Genomic DNA, 18,476 nt, shown 5'->3' with positions numbered 1-18,476 from the left:
TTTGTAATATTTCCAATTTCCTGCACAGTGGCTTTCTGGTCTTTAGGATAAAGTAATAAGAAAATATAAAAGTGAGTATATATAAATATGATAGTCTCATATCATGTCTGATTAAAGTCCGGAGGTCCTCGCGATGCTTTATTTAAAAGAAATGTATGGGAAATAGCAACTAAATCCCTAAATGTCAATAAGTTTCACCGACTTACTATATGCTAATGAGGTAGATAAGTGGGCGGAGCATAGCGCTTTGCACACAGTGCCCGAGCATTTGCCGGATTAGACTAGAGCAATAACTAGAGAAATGCATGTTCATATGAAATTTCACATAAGAAAAGTAAGCTCCTGTTTCTAAAATAAATGTAATGCAAGCAGTTTCGAATGAAAAGTATCGATGTTGTTCATCGCTCATTATTTTGTAAAATGTATTTTGTGTGAATGACGAAATAAAGTGTGGCAAATCATTAGGAGTGTAAATCTAAGATAGCAAAAGTGTGGCAAATCATGAGGAGTGTAAATCTAAGATAGCAAAAGTGTGGCAAATCATGAGGAGTGTAAATCTAAGATAGCAAAAGTGTGGCAAATCATGAGGAGTGTAAATCTAAGATAGCAAAAGTGTGGCAAATTATGAGGAGTGTAAATCTAAGATAGCAAAAGTGTGACAAATCATGAGGAGTGTAAATCTAAGATAGCAAAAGTGTGGCAAATCATGAGGAGTGTAAATCTAAGATAGCAAAAGTGTGGCAAATTATGAGGAGTGTAAATCTAAGATAGCAAAAGTGTGGCAAATCATGAGGAGTGTAAATCTAAGATAGCAAAAGTGTGGCAAATCATGAGGAGTGTAAATCTAAGATAGCAAAAGTGTGGCAAATCATGAGGAGTGTAAATCTAAGATAGCAAAAGTGTGGCAAATCATGAGGAGTGTAAATCTAAGATAGCAAAAGTGTGGCAAATCATGAGGAGTGTAAATCTAAGATAGCAAAAGTGTGGCAAATCATGAGGAGTGTAAATCTAAGATAGCAAAAGTGTGGCAAATCATGAGGAGTGTAAATCTAAGATAGCAAAAGTGTGGCAAATCATGAGGAGTGTAAATCTAAGATAGCAAAAGTGTGGCAAATCATGAGGAGTGTAAATCTAAGATAGCAAAAGTGTGGCAAATCATGAGGAGTGTAAATCTAAGATAGCAAAAGTGTGGCAAATCATGAGGAGTGTAAATCTAAGATAGCAAAAGTGTGGCAAATCATGAGGAGTGTAAATCTAAGATAGCAAAAGTGTGGCAAATCATTAGGAGTGTAAATCTAAGATAGCAAAAGTGTGGCAAATCATGAGGAGTGTAAATCTAAGATAGCAAAAGTGTGGCAAATCATGAAGAGTGTAAATCTAAGATAGCAAAAGTGTGGCAAATCATTAGGAGTGTAAATCTAAGATAGCAAAAGTGTGGCAAATCATTAGGAGTGTAAATCTAAGATAGCAAAAGTGTGGCAAATCATTAGGAGTGTAAATCTAAGATAGCAAAAGTGTGGCAAATCATTAGGAGTGTAAATCTAAGATAGCAAAAGTGTGGCAAATCATTAGGAGTGTAAATCTAAGATAGCAAAAGTTGGAACCATTCAAACATTTGATGTTTGCTCAAATATCGTCTTTGAAGACCCCAATTTTCATATGAGCGAAAATGATGCTTTTACTGTACAAGTCGTTTCAGCCGAGCTACATATAGACCATGTTATCTCTATATAAATACAACGGAATTTAAGTTAATGAACATAGATGCGATAATGACCTTTATTTCGAAAGCTTTCGTTGACTAAATTGGAATAATTCAATAAGGTACGTCATGTGTTTAAATTTTAGTAATTATAATCTATAATGTCCGTCCGGCCGTCCGGCCGTCTGTCTGAACGTCTGTCTGTATGTCTGTACGTCTATACATCTGTCTGTCCGTCAGTCTGTCTGCACAACTTTCCTTCTGTTTGTCTTTACATATTTCCGTCTGTCTGTCCGTCTGTTTGTCGGTACATTTGTACGTCTGTCTGCACGTATGTCTGTACGTCAATCTGTACGTCTGTCTGTACGTATTCTGTACATCTGTGTGTCCGTTTGTCTGTACGTCTGTTTGCACGCCTGTCTGTTTGAATGCTTGTTTGCACGTCTGTCTGTCCATCTTTCTGAATATCTGTATGTCTGAACTTGATATTGATTCTGAGACGGATTAAGTAATTATAATCTTTTATGTCCGTCCGGCCGTCTGTCTTTACGTATGTCTGTCTGTCTGTCTGTCTGTCTGTACGTAAGTACGTCTTTCTGTATGTCTGTACGTCTGTACATTTGTCTGTCCGTCTGTCTGTCTGTCTGCACGTATGTCCGTCTGTTTTTCTGTACGTATGTCCGTCTGTTTGTCAGTACGTTTGTACGCCTGTCTGTCTGTAGGTCTATATATTTATGTGCACGTCTGCCTGTACGTCGGTCTGTACGTCTGTCTGTACGTCTGTACATCAGTCTGTACGTATGTGTGTACGTCTGTACATCTATCTGCACGTATGCCTGTACGTCTGTCTGCTCGTCTGTACATCTGTCTGCACGTATGTCTGTATGTACGTATGTCTGTACGTCTGTCTGTCCGTCTGTTAGTCCGTCTGTTTGCACGTCTGTCTGTCCGTCTGTTTGCATGTCGGTCTGAGCGTCTATCTGTACGTCTGTTTGTACGTCCTCTGTGCACTTGTCTGTATGTCTGTCTGGCCGTATGTTTGCACGCCTGTCTCTCCGTCTGATTGCACGTTTATCTGTCTGTCTGTCTGTCTGTCCGTCCGCCCGTCTGTTTGCACACCTGTCTGTCCGTCTGCTCGCACGTTTATCTGTCCGTCTGTCTGCCCGTCTGTTTGCACGTCTGTCTGTCCATCTGTCTGTACATCTGTACGTCTGTACGTGATATTGTTTCTAAGGCAGATTTTGTTATTATTTATACCACTAAAAGTATATTCCAATATATATAAAACTACAGGGACGGGCCCAATAACATAACAACAAAGTGAGGTTGAAAGGCACACACATCAAGTACATATGCATACGTATAAATGCCAAATAGAACTTCTATACAATAATAATAATAATGTTCGTGTCTTACAGATCTTTTGTATTTTTTCTTAGTTAAGACATGCTGGCAAATATTTACCACTATCTTGATCTTTTATACTTACATGTATCACGTTCGTTGGCACGATACTATGCAAACGTGTGGTGTTAAGTGTTGTGGGAATATCGACGTTACAAATAAATAAAGACTGCCCCGTCTAGATGACCACAGACTAAACATAAAGCAAGTGCACTAACAGGATCCTCATCATTCTGGTCAATGAACGAAGGTCAAACAACAGAAACATTCTCCATCTGACAAAGACAAATCCTACCATCAATTGCAGGTGTGAGCGTTACGGTCGGCAGGATTTTGAACGTCCACTTGATTAAACCAAATATGATGATCTGTTGTAGATAAGTCTGAACTAGAAATGCAACGCATAAGCGTTATTGTCCTTGTTGGGTTAGTAACTGTTGGTGTCACGTTACCAGGGATACACGCGGACAGTGAACATGTAGGGCCATCAGGAAAAACCGGAAGTGCTCCAAATGCCAATAACGCCAACAATCCCGCAACGAATCCAGAACAGATATTAAGACAACAGTGTAAACGAATTTGTGCCAAGTGAGCATAACATTATATATAAAATTGTGTTTTAGATAATGCTGAGGAATGAGTATGTTAAATGTTAGTTTATATTTAAGGATGATAGTCAGCGTCACGTTTCGCTACTGCCGTTACACACAAATATCTCCAAACATTAAAACTGTTGTTCCAAAAAGCTGAAACACTTTGACATGAAGCACATTGTAAAATGTAAAGGCCATTTTTACTCGAACAAACGTTCTGGCAATGTGTTTTATATTGCTTTTAAGTTTGGATATTTAAGTTTGGATATTATTTTGTTCAGTTCCGCCTTGCGGTACCCATTGGTCGCTCCTGGTGAAAATGCAATTCTAACATTGTAGTTTCAAGTTATTTATGAATTGCAATTAAGAACGTAAACACGCTTTTTACTGCCTTACAATTGAGGTTAAGACTTACAGAAGATGGTAGTGTACGGTTGTCATAGTCTGCATGCTGTGTATTCTATACAGATAAATATATAGGACATTGGTGGCGAGATCATGTATAAACATGTTTAGCAATGAGATAGCATAAAGATGCCCTAAATGACCTTATCTACGTCATGTTTTAATCTGGCAGACATTGAGTTATTTGGAATCGTGAGAGATGTGAACAAACTGTTTGTAACAATTATACAACTTCATCAGAAACTGAAGTAAATGTTTTGTTTAAATGAGTATCTGCCAGTTGCTGTTTTGTGAGTGTCATTAAAAAAACTCATTGAATTAAAACGGTATTTGAAGACAAATATGTCGCCAACATTATATCTTGAAAAGAGGTCCGTTTAAGAGTGATTAAATGTCTTTAAACGAAAGATGTTAAAACTTACTCCCTCGCGGAAGAACATGAGACATGTGTGAATGCAGTTCAAAGCATTTTTCTCGGTTAACAGTTTGGTTATAAGTAAATAATAATCCTACAAGAACTAGTGTACTTGTTTGACAGAATGTCCGTGACGCTACGAATGCGATGCCATGTATAAAACACAGATTACAGGGCATTCTAATGCCTATGTCAAGATTAAACATGTAGACATTCTCAGTAGTAGATATTCCTAAGCAGACTTTCTCAGTAGACATTCTTACTGGACACATTCAATATACTTGCTAAGTAGACATTCTCAGTAGACATTCTTACTGGACACATTAAATATACTTGCTAAGTAGACATTCTCAGTAGACATTCTTACTGGACACATTCAATATACTTGCAAAGCAGACATTCTCAAGTAGACATTCTCAGTAGACATTCTCATTAGACATTCTCAAGTGGACATTCTCAGTAGACATTCTCCGTAGACATTCTAAGTAGACATACTCGTTAGACATTCTCAAGTAGACGTTCTCAGTAGACATTCTAAGTAGACATTCTCATTAGACATTCTCAAGTAGACGTTCTCAGTAGACATTCTCAGAAGACATTCTCATTAGAAACTCTCAGTAGATATTCTCAGTAGATATTCTCAGTAGACATTCTCATTAGACATTCTCAGGGAGACGTTCTCAGTAGACATTCTCAGTAGACATTCTCAAGTGGACATTCTCAGTAGACATTCTCCGTAGACATTCTAAGTAGACATTATCATTAGACGTTCTCAAGTAGACGTTCTCAGTAGACATTATCAGTAGACAGTCATTCTCATTAGACATTCTCAGTAGACAATCTCAGTAGATATTCTCATTAGACATTCTCAAGGAGACGTTCTCAGTAGACATTCTTAGTAGATATTCTCAAGTAGACATTCTCAGAAGACATTCTCAGTAGTCATTCTCAGGAGACATTTTCATGTAACGCGCAATGCATTATCAATAATGCAATAAGAATTCACCAGACATTCCCCATAGACATTCTCAGTAGACATACTCAATAGACTTTCACAATTGACATTCTCAGTGGCCTTTCTCAGTAGCCATTCTCAGCCGTCGCCATACTCAGTAGACATTCTCCGTAGACATTCTCAGTAAACATTCTCAGAATACATACTACGTAGACATTTTTAGTAGCCATTCTCAGGAGTAGACATTCTCAGTAGTAGACATTCTCAGAAGCCCCCCTTCTCAGTAGCCATTCTCAGTAATAGACATTCTCAGTAGTAGACATTCTCAGTTTTAGACATTCTCAGTAGTAGACATTCTCAGTATTAGCCATTCGCAGTAGTAGATATTCTATGAGCCATACTCAGTAGTAGACATTCTCAGTAGCCATTCTCAGCAGTAGCTATGCTCAGTAGCCCTTCTTAGAAGTAAACATTCCCAGTAGCCATTCTCAGTAGTAGCCATTCTCAGTGGCCATTCGCATGCAGTAGCCATTCTAAGTAGAAGTCATTCTCAGCAGTAATCATTCTCAGTAGTATTTCTCAGTAGAGATTCTCAGTAGACATTCTCAGTAGCCATTCTCAGTAGAGATTCAAAGTAGCCATTCTCAGTAGTAAACATTCTCAGTAGTCAACATTCTCAGTAGCCATTCTCAGTAGCCATTCTTAATAGTAAACATTCTCAGTAGCCATTTTAGGAGCCATTCCAAGCAGTAGCCATTCTCAGTAGCCATTCCCAGTAGTAGCCATTCTCAGTAACCATTCTTGATAGCCATTCAAAGTAGCCATTTTCAGTAGCCATTTTCAGAGGCCTTTCTCAGTAGCCATTCTGAGTAGCCATTCTCCGTACACATTCTCAGCAGACATTTTTAGTAGCCATTTCTAACAGTAGCCATTCTCAGTAGCCATTCCCAGTAGTAGCCATCCTCAGTAGCCATTCTCAGTAACCATTCTCAGTAGCCATTCTCAGCAGTAGCCATTCTCAGTAGCCATTTTCAGTAGACATTCTCAGTAGCCATTTTCAGTAGCCATTCTCAGTAGCCGTTCGTATGCAGTAGCAATTACTAGTAGAAGACATTCTTAGCAGAAAACATTCTCAGTAGAGATTCTAAGTAGAGATTCTCAGTAGCCATTCTCAGTAGAGATTCTCAGTAGACATTCTCAGTAGCCATTCTCAGTAGAGATTCTCAGTAAACATTCTCAGTAGCCCCCCTACTCAGTAGACATTCTCAGTAGTAAACATTCTCAGTAGTAGACATTCTCATTAGACATTCTCAGTAGCCATTCTCAATAGTAAACATTCTCAGTAGCCCCCCTTCTCAGTAGCCATTCTCAGTAGCCATTCTCAGTAGCCATTCGCATGCAGTAGCCATTCTTAGTAGGATACATTCTCAGCAATAAATATTTTCAGTGGTCATTCTCTGTAGAGATTCTCAGTAGACACTCTCAGTAGCCATTCTCGGTAGATATTCTCAGTAGTAAACATTCTCAGTAGCAAACATTCTCAGTAGTAAACATTCTCAGTAACCATTCTCAGTAGGCATTCTCAGTAGCCATTCTCAATAGTAAACATTCTCAGTAGCCCCCTTTCTCAGTAGCCATTCTCATTAGTAAACATTCTCAGTAGCCATTCTCAGTAGCCATTCTCAATAGTAAACATTCTCAGTAGCCCCCCTTCTCAGTAGCCATTCCCATTAGTAAACATTCTCAGTAGCCATTCTCAGTAGCCATTCTCAATAGTAAACATTCTCAGTAGCCCCCCTTCTCAGTAATCATTCTCATTAGTAAACATTCTCAGTAGCCATTCTCAGTAGCCATTCTCAATAGTAAACATTCTCAGTAGCCCCCCTTCTCAGTAGCCATTCTCAATAGTAAACATTCTCAGTAGCCATTCTCAGTAGCCATTCTCAATAGTAAACATTCTCAGTAGCCCCCCTTCTCAGTAGCCATTCTCAATAGTAAACATTCTCAGTAGCCATTCTCAGTAGCCATTCTCAATAGTAAACATTCTCAGTAGCCCCCCTCCTCAGTAATCATTCTCATTAGTAGACATTCTCAGTAGTAGACATTCTCAGTAGCCATTTTCAGTAGTCGATATTCTATGAGCCATACTCAGTAGTAGACATTCTCAGTAGACATTTTCAGTAGACATTCTCAGTAGCCATTCTCAGTAGTAGCCATTCTCAGTAACCATTCTCACTAGCCATTCTAAGTAGCCATTTTCAGTAGCCATTTTTAGAGGCCATTCTCAGTAGCCATTCTCAGTAGCCATTCTCCGTACACATTCTCAGTAGACATTTTTAGTAGCCATTCCTAGCAGTAGTCATTCTCAGTAGCCATTCAAAGTAGTAGCAATCCTCAGTAGCCATTCTCAGTAACCATTCCCAGTAGCCATTCTCAGCAGTAGCCATTCTCAGTAGCCATTTTCAGTAGCCATTCTTAATAGCCATGCTCAGTAGCCATTCTCAGTAGCCATTTTTAATAGCCATGCTCAGTAGCCATTCTCAATAGTAGATATTTTCAAGTAGACATTCACTGGATAGTGGTTACACATTGACAATGGTAAAACAAGAATAACCGAGACGTATTTAGAAGGCAAAACTCATTTGTGCTTAGTAAGGGTAAAGCAGAGTTAATCAATCAATAAGGACTATATTTCAAGTTGTTAATAATGCATGTTTAACAGTTTTGGTGTATTGGTTTAGAGTACAGTTTATTAAGTGCTCTATCATAACTTTTATATACAATTAAAAAATAAGTTTGAATCCCATCGATATTTATTTATAGTTTTCAATTTTATAGTTTTACCATACAATATTGTTTCCAGCCAAGGCCCGTGTCCACCAGAATGTGCGGAGGCCTTGATGGACCCCTGGGCTCAGGATTCGGTTGGCAGATAACATTGCGTTTCGATTATACTTATGCTTGTTGTGTGGTGTAAAGCTTTTGTCGATTAAAGTGTACTTCCAAAGCATATGTTTTGCTCATGCGTGTTACTCCCATAATGCGGCATCCATGGTCAAATCGATAGTTTACATCCGGCACATGCATACGTTAAATATGGCGGCTATACATGGTCGTCCATAATGCAGTTGTATATTTCTGAATGTTTCGGATCATTGAATATGTCTAAATGATTCTGGAAAATTGAATGTCGCTTAACCCAGGGTAAGGGGCGTTGACAAGCTTGCATTTATCATTTCTGTCAGTGAAATGTTTCAATCAGACGTCTTTTGGATGTATTTTGCGCTTCCGAAATATCTATTCCAGAACTAAGTTTAATTTCCCCTTTGCTAGGACAAATAGTTTGAATCGAATTTTGATCTTTGAACTAATTATGTTTTGCCCTCACAGTTTTCAATAAAAGAAAACAATTATAAAATGTGAATAGGTTTGAAAACTCAAAATTATTATAGCCAAATTTTAGATGAGATAATACAATTCATGCTCAAGTCATGATTTAAGTTTAAGTCATAAATATCAACAAATTTATCGCATTTGTCCACGCAATTATTATATTTTTCTCTAACGCCTGACCAACTGAGCTAAATTTATCGTTGAGAAAGATAACAGCAGAAGAACAGTGAATGGGGAGGAACATGACGACATTATCAACAGTCCGAGGTAAGATTATACGTTGTTTACAATTGATCAACTGACGTTTTATTTTGTACTTAAAACGCCGCAATTCACACGTTGCTGCAAATTTTAGCAAAATCTCATCATTCTAGTTGTAATATGAGAGAAGACATTTTACAACCAAGTGTTTAAAGATATATGAAACATAGATAGAAAATGTAGAGCATTTGTTTGTGTCACAGTAGATTAATACAAAAAGAGTTGCTTTTTATTTTAATGTCCAGTGGTGGTATTCCATACTGGTCTTAATTGGATCAAATAACGATATAGCTAATCGGATCGCTCAATATAAATAAAAGCCCTCTAAGTTAATGGAGGCAATGATGTATGACCAGAAGATTGACTTAAGTTGCATACTGAATACCCCCCCCCCCCCATATCTACAGAGAGTCATTTTATACCAGTTAACACCCCCGGTGAATTCATATTTTAGTGTTTCATTAGCCGTTCTCGGGCGGTTATCCCAACATTAATTAATAAAGATTTTTGACACGTGTGTGGTCTGTTGGTGGTGTTTGGACGTTTGATTGTGTCTTGTTTGGGCCTTACCTTGTTCTTCTTAACAGGTCTATACGTGAGTGTTTGACAACTGCGCTTGTCCCTGTAGTGTCATTGTATAAGTAACCATTTTCACATTTTTTTAATCTTAACGAAAGTCTAACTATCAATGTCTACCCAAATATAACAGAAGTGTTTTCATCGCAACACTTTTTGATAGCCGTGGTATGTCCTTCTTCAGAAGGAGCATGGTCGTCACATGGTCAGCATGGTGTATCCACCCATGTATTGTCATAGTGTTTCTTTGTTTGATGCCAGTACACGGATTCGTCGTCGGAACAACACCATCACAGGCTGCGTTCGGTCTCGCGAATGCTGAGGTCAACATGGCCCTCTATCAGAAATGCAAAGGAATATGTGTAAAGTATGAACATTCTTTTGAAATTGCACCGAACAAGTATTGTAGTTTTAATGTATACGGGATTGGTGATGTTTCAGGGGTCGGCCACGGCTTGGGGATAAATAAGACACGTTTTAGTGATTGGCCATGGTTTTAGGGCCAGTCATAAGACTATTTCTTTTGCCAATTATATACTATCACATATGTATGTGTCCCTTTGTTATGCTGACATTTAGTGTTTGTGTCAAAACAGCCCGTATCAATTCGTTTTCAGTGGTCTGCCCTGTCCACCAGAATGCATGAACGTATTGAACGTGTGGAGTTTACGACCCGGCCCAGTCGATGAAACAGTTGCAGCCCCTAAACCTGACACTTACACGCAAACACATAAACCTACTGGCACCAATTCTATGAAAAACTACACTCATGGCCATTATTCTGCGTCATTGGATATCGAGAAGGCCAATGACAACAGTTCGACTCCTATAACTCTGAAACCTGCTCAGGTAGTATCACATGGCGCACTAGAGACTGCACTACACACATCAAGCAGCCACCAGATAGGGTCAGCAACCGGAAGCCAAAGTCAGATAGCCCACAACATGTCGGTTATCCACGGGGAAGGCTTCCATAAGGGACAAGTTATTGGGAGAAGGTATTGTTGTCCAAATCATACTATAGTTGCTAGAAATCTTGTTTTATGCTGCGTGATATTCGTCCGTCATATCGAATCATCACATTCATTGATTTTAGAATATTATATATCAATTGATTTAAATCTCGAAGACTTTTTTCTGTAATGGTTTCGGAACAGCTAAGTATTGATACCTACACTTCTAATGGTCAAACATTCCATAGTTACTCAGCATTTCAACTGCGTAAATAAATCTGATTAAAATGGCAATTCTCTCATGATCCTCCTAAACATCTCAAGTCTGGTTATATTTCCAGTGGCGTTTAAAGCTGCACTCTCACAGATTTACCATTTTGACAACTGTTTTTATTTTTTGTCTTGGAACGAGCAATTTTTTTCCGAAAATCCATGGAAACCAGTTATATAAGACTGCTGACAAAAAATAAGATCGCAGATTTTTATATTTAAGTTCAAATATTTATGTTTTGTTAGTAACGGTTTAAGCCATAAAACATTAATTTTCTAACAGAAATATGAAAATCGGCGATTTGATCTTTTGTCAGCAATCTTATATCATTGGTTTGAAGATGTTTACGCAAAAATTTGCTCTTTCCAAGACAACAAATAAACAAGTTGTAAAAATGGTTTATCTGTGAGAGTGCAGCTTTAAAATGACTTCGCCCATAATGTATGTTATAAATTTTGAGTTTCAATCAAAATGCGTGAACGCTTATGCTCGAAGTACTTACTATAAGTGTAATAATAACTTTAATATACATGTATCAACACCGGCGCGTACACCAAACACTTGTCTTTGTGCAATAAACGTTATTTTCTATTTACAGGTCAAATATGAGATTCAGGGATTGAACATAATGAACATTTTTAAAATGAAATTGTTGCAATAAAGTTACAAAGAACAAACTTCGCGTTTATTTGATACTTTTTTCTCTTGGATGTTTGCTTTGCTTTTTGTTTATGAAATTATTGCTATGTAGTACCTATGTATACCAGACTCGTACAAAAGCTATATGTATACATGTATAAACAATTGTTGGTTAATGGTACAAAAATATACATATCCATTGATCGGTTAATTGTACAAAAAACATATATACATGTATAAACAAATGTCGGTTAACGGTACACTAAAACAAATAAACAGTGTGTGTATACCACGTGATAAATTACGTCATAAATGCTTCTTCGGGAGCACTGGCACCGGATTTTCAAACTCAATCATTTTTTTAAAAATCCAAAAAAATCTCAATGTGAAAAAATATTGAAAAAATATTTTTTTTATAAATATGCACTTTGTACTGTATATTATAATAATAGTTTTCAATATTTTCTCACATTTTCGGTATTATAATTTTTAGTTTAGAATTATGAGGATTTTTTTGACTTTTAAAAAAAATGATTGAGTTTGAAAATCCGGTGCCAGTGTTCGGGAGAAAACATTTTGCTTCAAATGAAGATTTTAAACGAAGATAACTTTACTATATATTCACCAAATTGAATGAAACATGGCGCAGTCTACGCCGCTTAAAATGTCCCGCATTCGGCATTTTACAAGAGTTTGATAAAGAGTTTAGTTTCTTAAAACACTTTTCACGAAACTGCCGCATAATGGAGCACTGTCAAAACATTATTTTGGAAACAGGCTTGTCGAAGTGTTTGATAATGGCTGTCTTCAAGTGTGGAGGAGTGATGCAGCTGAGGTAGGTTCATTATGTACGGAACACACGTGTCAATTAGGTGAGGGTTTTGCACTTGACACATCGCCTTAATTTATTTTAAAATCCCTCTGTGCAGGACAAAGGTACAACCCGTACACGACTAACTACACTGTGTATGCATATAAGCACCGTTCCATAATTATAAACCGATAATTTTAAAATCTCTCTCTGCGTGACAAAGTAACAACCCGGACACGACCAACTATACTGTATGCATATATAAGCAGCGTTTCATAAGGATAAACCTGCTGTCAGTATGACATCGACCTTAAATTTAAGGACGCGGGTCTCGGATGAGACTTGTTGTCCTTATGTTTCGAATACACGTGCCGTGTATTTTTTAAATTCCTCTCTGTAAGACAAAATTACCGCCCGGACACGACCAACATTACTGTACATGCATATATGCAGCATTACATACTGATTAAATTTCTAGCGTGACCTTGATCTTTGAAGTCGGGTCGTGGGTATGGCACTCAACACATTGTCTTTATGTACAGAACACATGTGCCAAGTCATCTACATGGCAATTGTACAGCCCGGACACGATCACCTATACAGTGTGTGCATATAGTCAGCAATCATTAATGATAAACCTGTAAGTATGACCTTGACCTCTGAGGTATGAACGTGTGTATTGCACGCGACACTTCGTCTTTATTTACCGAAAACATGTGACAAGCATTTTTAAAATCCCACAGTGCATGACAAAGTTACAGCCCAGACACGACCAACTATGGTGCCTTTCTTATACCCCCATCACACTAGGCAACGTTACCACAACGTCCTCAAAAATCTAGCAGTCAAAACTTGGTCAATGTAGAAGGAACGCAACAGAAACCGACAAGGACGTGGTATGGTCTTTATGGACATGAAGGACGTGAGTGAACTTTGAACATGTTAAAAAAAACGTAGTGAGGCCGTGGTCGAATCAAGCGTAGTAAGAGCTTAATAAGAAAGTATTAACGACGGCATGGACGTAGCGACGGCGTTACTAAAACCTAGCAGAATCTTGATTGAAGAAGTGCAAACGTGGTACCGGACGGAAAATATTGAATGGCATTTTAATCGCGTTGTCTCTAGGTTTTCATTGCGTTCTTGCTACATCAATGGAGTTCTCAACTTCTCACCACAACCTCTCCATGCTTTTACTACGACCTTGGTACGTTCATGCCACGTTGTAAATGAGCTTGTTCAGTTGTTAATACGCTCTTTTGGTGCTTAACACGTCTTAGACACGTTTGTATCAGGTTCTTACCACGTCCCGTCAGGGTCTGAACAGTAATCATGTATGAATACGGGATTCAACTACCCTTTAACTTCATAGTATACCAACACTAGATATAAACGAAAAAAGGCCAGTTGCAGATAGAACACGGTAATTCCATCTCTATCACATTTACAAATACATCCGAGTCATAAGAACGTAATGAGGACGTGATAGCGTGGTGCAATCTTCCTGGTCGTAGTTAGAACGTACAAAGAACGTTGGACGTGGTGCGCGCGTATTAAGAGCGCATTTGACGTGGTGCGCGCGTGAAGATGTTTTTCCCCAACCTGCCAGTCGAGTTGTGCACAATCCGGACACATTGCAGAAATGCCCTTGACAACCGTAGAATACTCAATGAAAACATGGATTTGTTAGTAAACAATAGGTAGGTTACATGCATATAATAGGCTAGGGCTTTTAAATTACAAATCAAAACTAGTATAACATTTATATATCACGCATTTGTCCCAAAAGTCGAATCTGACCTAATTCCATTTTGAACTATGGCCAACCATTTGGTCACATGAATTCCCCTCATTTAAAATACATGTATACAAATAAAATAACTTGTTTACCAGGTCAAGTTTCAACGAGAAGCTAAACAAAATAATGATATTATTTTTTTAACAAACATTGAGCCGAGTATTCAGAAATGTGGTGAAGTAAACAGCGTTGTTAACGTTATCTTTATTTACTTTATATTATTTACTGCCCTGGAAGTTTTATGGATACACTTGTGATCTGCAGTATTCCAACAAGATTTAAAACAACTGTTCCAGCTTTCCTCATGTTATCTTCATTATTTGAAAACACCATAACATATTTTTACATTTTAAAGTTAACAACGATGCCGTTAACAACTTTAACAAAGTTCTGAACAATCGGCCCGTTGTTCAGGTGGTTTGGTTTCTGCAACTATTAAAGGCGACCTTAGCACACATTTCATATAAAAAAGAAGAATATTTTCCTTTTCATTTTTTTCCATTAATTTTAATGTCAGTGTAATAGAACTCCCGAGAAAGTAGTTCCTCTTGGTAGCGGGCTATCAGCACCCGTGCACTGCCCGACCTGGAAGCGGTCCCCGAGTTTCCCGTTTATGATCACCGAATTCGAGGCTGAAGGCGAATCACCGGGAAACACCCCCTTGCTGTACATCAGAACGAGGTCACGTCCGTTTTTCTGGATATAGCACTGCAATTATAGTTTAGAGCCTTTCAACAACATGTTTGTCATAAAGACCTAACAAGACCATTGCTGATTCAAGGCATCAAAGATGCGGCTGAACAGGTTGTGCTGAAAATTGATGTACATATTTATTGATGTTCATATGAGGGTACTCACGAGTTGAGTAACTATAGGTAAAGCTGTTGTAAAGTTATTACATACCAACCATGACCTTTATATGAATAATGACTAATACACACATTAACGATACATTATTAGTATGGACAATATTTTTCACAACTTAATTTAGCGTAGTTACCCGACCATCTCAGGCATGCGTAATCAAGGAAACGAATATCTAGACTGGTACCTTGCATTATCGGAGAAAGCATGTAAGTTCGTGGTATACGGATGAGTGCGAACAAGCTAGGCGTGATTTAAAGTATGCAAATAAACAATACCGTAGACTTAGGACAACTGAATGCATTAATTTGGTTATTGGTAAGCGTCGTTTGTTTCGACAGGCAAAGCGTCGCGCTAAATTTAAATATAACCGAAGTCAACGTGAAACGCTACATAATACAGCAACGAATAATCCCAAGCAGTTCTGGGATCTTATTCGCAAATATAAAAATAAATATAAGAATAACAACAGCGATCTTTCTTCACAGGAATTTTATGAACATTTCAAAACTATATTTTCTGATTCTGAATCTTTCACTGATAATGATGTCGAAAACGTTATAAATAATTACACGTTTGGTGATCAAATAATAGATCAGCTTGACTGTGATTTTAATGTCGATGATGTTATTAAGGCTATCAATAGTCTAAAGAGAGGAAAAAGTCCCGGTTGTGATCTGTTAACCCCCGATATATTTATTGAGTCAAAACATATTTTAGCACCGATAATGTGTACACTTTTTAATCATATATACAATACGGGTTCTTTTCCTGAATCATGGACGAAAGGCATTTTGATACCTGTTCCGAAAAAAGGTGATAGAAATATAGTTGATAATTACAGAGGAATAATGCTTACTAGTATGTTCTCTAAAATATTTTCACTTATGTTAGATACTCGGCTAAGAAAATGGGCGGAAGATAACGATATACTAACACGATATCAATTTGGGTTTAGGCAAAATAAAAGTACAGTTGATTGCATTTTTGTTTTACAATCAGTTATTAACAAAGTTATACAACATGAACGACGAAAGCTTTATTGCGCATTCGTAGACTTTAAAAAGGCGTTTGATCTAGTTTACAGAAACGGCATATGGTTTAAGCTCCTCAAAAATAATGTGTCCTCAAAATTTGTTAAAATGTTACAATCTATGTATAAGTCTGTCAAAATATGTGTTCGTTCAAGTGGCAATTGCTCGGACTATTTTGAAAGTTATATGGGTGTTAAACAGGGGGAAACCTTGTCGCCACTTCTGTTCATTATGTTTATAAATGATATGTCTACCCATATATATGATGATGATGCTGATACTGTGTCACTTAACGAATTACAGATATTCCTTCTGTTGTTTGCAGATGGCACTGTTTTGTTTTCATACTCTGCTTTTGGCCTACAAATACTCTTAAACAAGCTTCATGATTATTGCAAAAAAAATGGAATATCACTCTTAACACCAAGAAAACTGTAGCAATGGTTTGCAAATTGGGAACTCGAGTTGAAAACATTGATATATTTTACAATAATAATAGGCTTACTTGTGTATCAAATTTACATATCTAGGAGTCACCCTATCTTCAAATGGCAAATTTTATCAGTCGCAAAAGGCTTTAGCCGACCAAGCATTAAAGGCTATTTATTCACTGAATTCACTTTTTGACGTTGTGTCATTGGGGATAAATGAAAAACTTAAACTATTTGACAGCATGATCATGCCTATATTTAATTATGGAGCAGAAATATGGGGTTCTCATAAAGCCCCTGACATGGAAAGAATATATTTAAAATTTCTTAAACAGGTATTAAAGGTGAGAATTCAAACCACAAACGCTTCTGTTTATGGTGAGCTTGGGATGTTTCCCTTAGATATTGCACGTAAAGAGCGAATTCTAAAATATTGGTACAAAATTTTAACTAAGCATCATGGTTCTTTGGTACACGAAGTGTATTGGGATCAAGTGAATAATAATATTCGTGGGTCATGGGCATTAGAGGTAAAGCAATTGCTTAATAGTTTGGGTTTTAGCTATTTATGGAACAATAATGACATTTCCGTTCTTCAATTAAACAGTGTCATACAAAGATTACATGATCAGTATTGCCACAACTGGTTTTCTCTATTAGACAAGTCATCCAAATTAAAAACTTATTGTAGTATAAAACGTAGGTTTGGTTACGAGAATTATCTTATTTGTATTAAAAACGACAAGCATCGTATTTCGCTAACAATATTAAGATGCTCAGCTCACAAACTTGCAATCGAAGAAGGCCGTTTTAGAAATATAGAACAATCTGAACGTAAATGTATATTTTGTCAAATGAATGTTGTTGAAGATGAGTTTCACTTTGTGCTTGTATGTCCTTTTTACAGAGACATACGGATGGAATGCTTACCTAGATATTTTTGTCATTGGCCCACAATGCAAAAAATTAAATTGTTAATGTCAGCTGAGCAGAATAGTACACAAATTAAACTAATAAATGTTCATAAACTAATAAATGTTTATTTTATTTTATTTCTTTTTTTCTTATATTGCTATTATTGCTTGCTTTGAAACAATGGTTTTTGTTGTTTGTTTTTTTGCTGTTGTTTTCATTCTTTATTCTTCTTAAGTCTGATCAGTGAACTAAAACAAATAATAATTATGCTCTGAACAGTGGCCTTACAACGAACACTTTTCATCACTAACATACCCGTTACTGTCAAAACATGCCTGACCGCATTAGCGAGGGTGGTCAATTTATAGATATTGTTCTGTAAAGGATTAAGTACGCCAATGTTCAAGCAATTTCACGTTAATGATTACTTTTTACGTGAATTATCAATATCCTAATAGTGTTATTAATCTGTGTATTATAATATTATGCTCTTAGCATGCATGTAAATAAATGTTACCGCCAGAAGTAAAGGTGATGAACTTGAATGTTTGTGCGAATAAACTATTGAATTGAATTGAATTGAATTATCACCGATAAAATTCAGAGGTGTCGGGTTATTATTTCGGTCAGGATAGGTATTAAATATTTGTCTTAATTGGATCTAAAAACGATGTAGCTAATCGGATAACTTGTTATTAATAAATGACAAATAGAGTGAGGGAAGCCAATCATGTATGACCATAGGATAAAAATTATATTGAATACCACCCCTGGTCCTTTTAGGCCTATCATGTTTGTTTTAAATCAGGTGAATTCAGATTTTAAATCAATGAAATGTAAATACAGTCAATTAAGTTCGTGTTGGCACTTATATTTGTTTGTTTTAAATCTTGTGAATTAAGCTTCGAACGTTAATTTTAAATCACTAAAACTTAAATTAGTCAAATAAGTTCGTACTTTTTATATTTTTCTATTAAATACATTTATACTATTATCCACAATTTGCCAATGTTTTCTGACATGTTTGTTTACTAGCACAACGTGTTAATGTATCTTTTT

General features: G+C 36.9%; 1 protein-coding gene and 1 long non-coding RNA gene across 2 annotated transcripts; both read left to right on the top strand.

Moving 5' to 3' along the window:
• The first annotated feature begins 1,762 nt into the window (after window positions 1-1,762).
• Window positions 1,763-8,482, top strand: LOC128233793 (uncharacterized). The gene is made up of 3 exons (XR_008260782.1): window positions 1,763-1,824; window positions 3,484-3,694; window positions 8,338-8,482. It is a non-coding gene; the product is annotated as an uncharacterized LOC128233793 (long non-coding RNA).
• A 624-nt stretch (window positions 8,483-9,106) lies between these two features.
• Window positions 9,107-11,602, top strand: LOC128233715 (uncharacterized). The gene is made up of 4 exons (XM_052947528.1): window positions 9,107-9,134; window positions 9,889-10,071; window positions 10,322-10,702; window positions 11,527-11,602. Exons 2-4 carry the CDS (start codon window positions 9,896-9,898, stop codon window positions 11,549-11,551), a joined length of 582 nt encoding a protein of 193 aa, XP_052803488.1. The 5' UTR covers window positions 9,107-9,134; window positions 9,889-9,895; the 3' UTR covers window positions 11,552-11,602.
• Window positions 11,603-18,476: the final 6,874 nt, after the last annotated feature.

Source organism: Mya arenaria, chromosome 5 (genome assembly GCF_026914265.1).
Source record: "Mya arenaria isolate MELC-2E11 chromosome 5, ASM2691426v1".
Taxonomy (NCBI): domain Eukaryota; kingdom Metazoa; phylum Mollusca; class Bivalvia; order Myida; family Myidae; genus Mya; species Mya arenaria.
Note: the sequence above shows the minus strand (reverse complement) of the source record. Positions and strands in the feature narration are given on the sequence as shown.

Bases quoted from the DNA above. Each gene is read 5' to 3' on its own strand.
- LOC128233715 (XM_052947528.1), top strand. From the start codon at position 9,896: ATGGTCGTCACATGGTCAGCATGGTGTATCCACCCATGTATTGTCATA. The intron at 10,072-10,321 runs GTATGAACATTC...ATTCGTTTTCAG, and splicing joins TGCAAAGGAATATGTGTAAA to TGGTCTGCCCTGTCCACCAG. The intron at 10,703-11,526 runs GTATTGTTGTCC...TTCTATTTACAG, and splicing joins GGACAAGTTATTGGGAGAAG to GTCAAATATGAGATTCAGGG.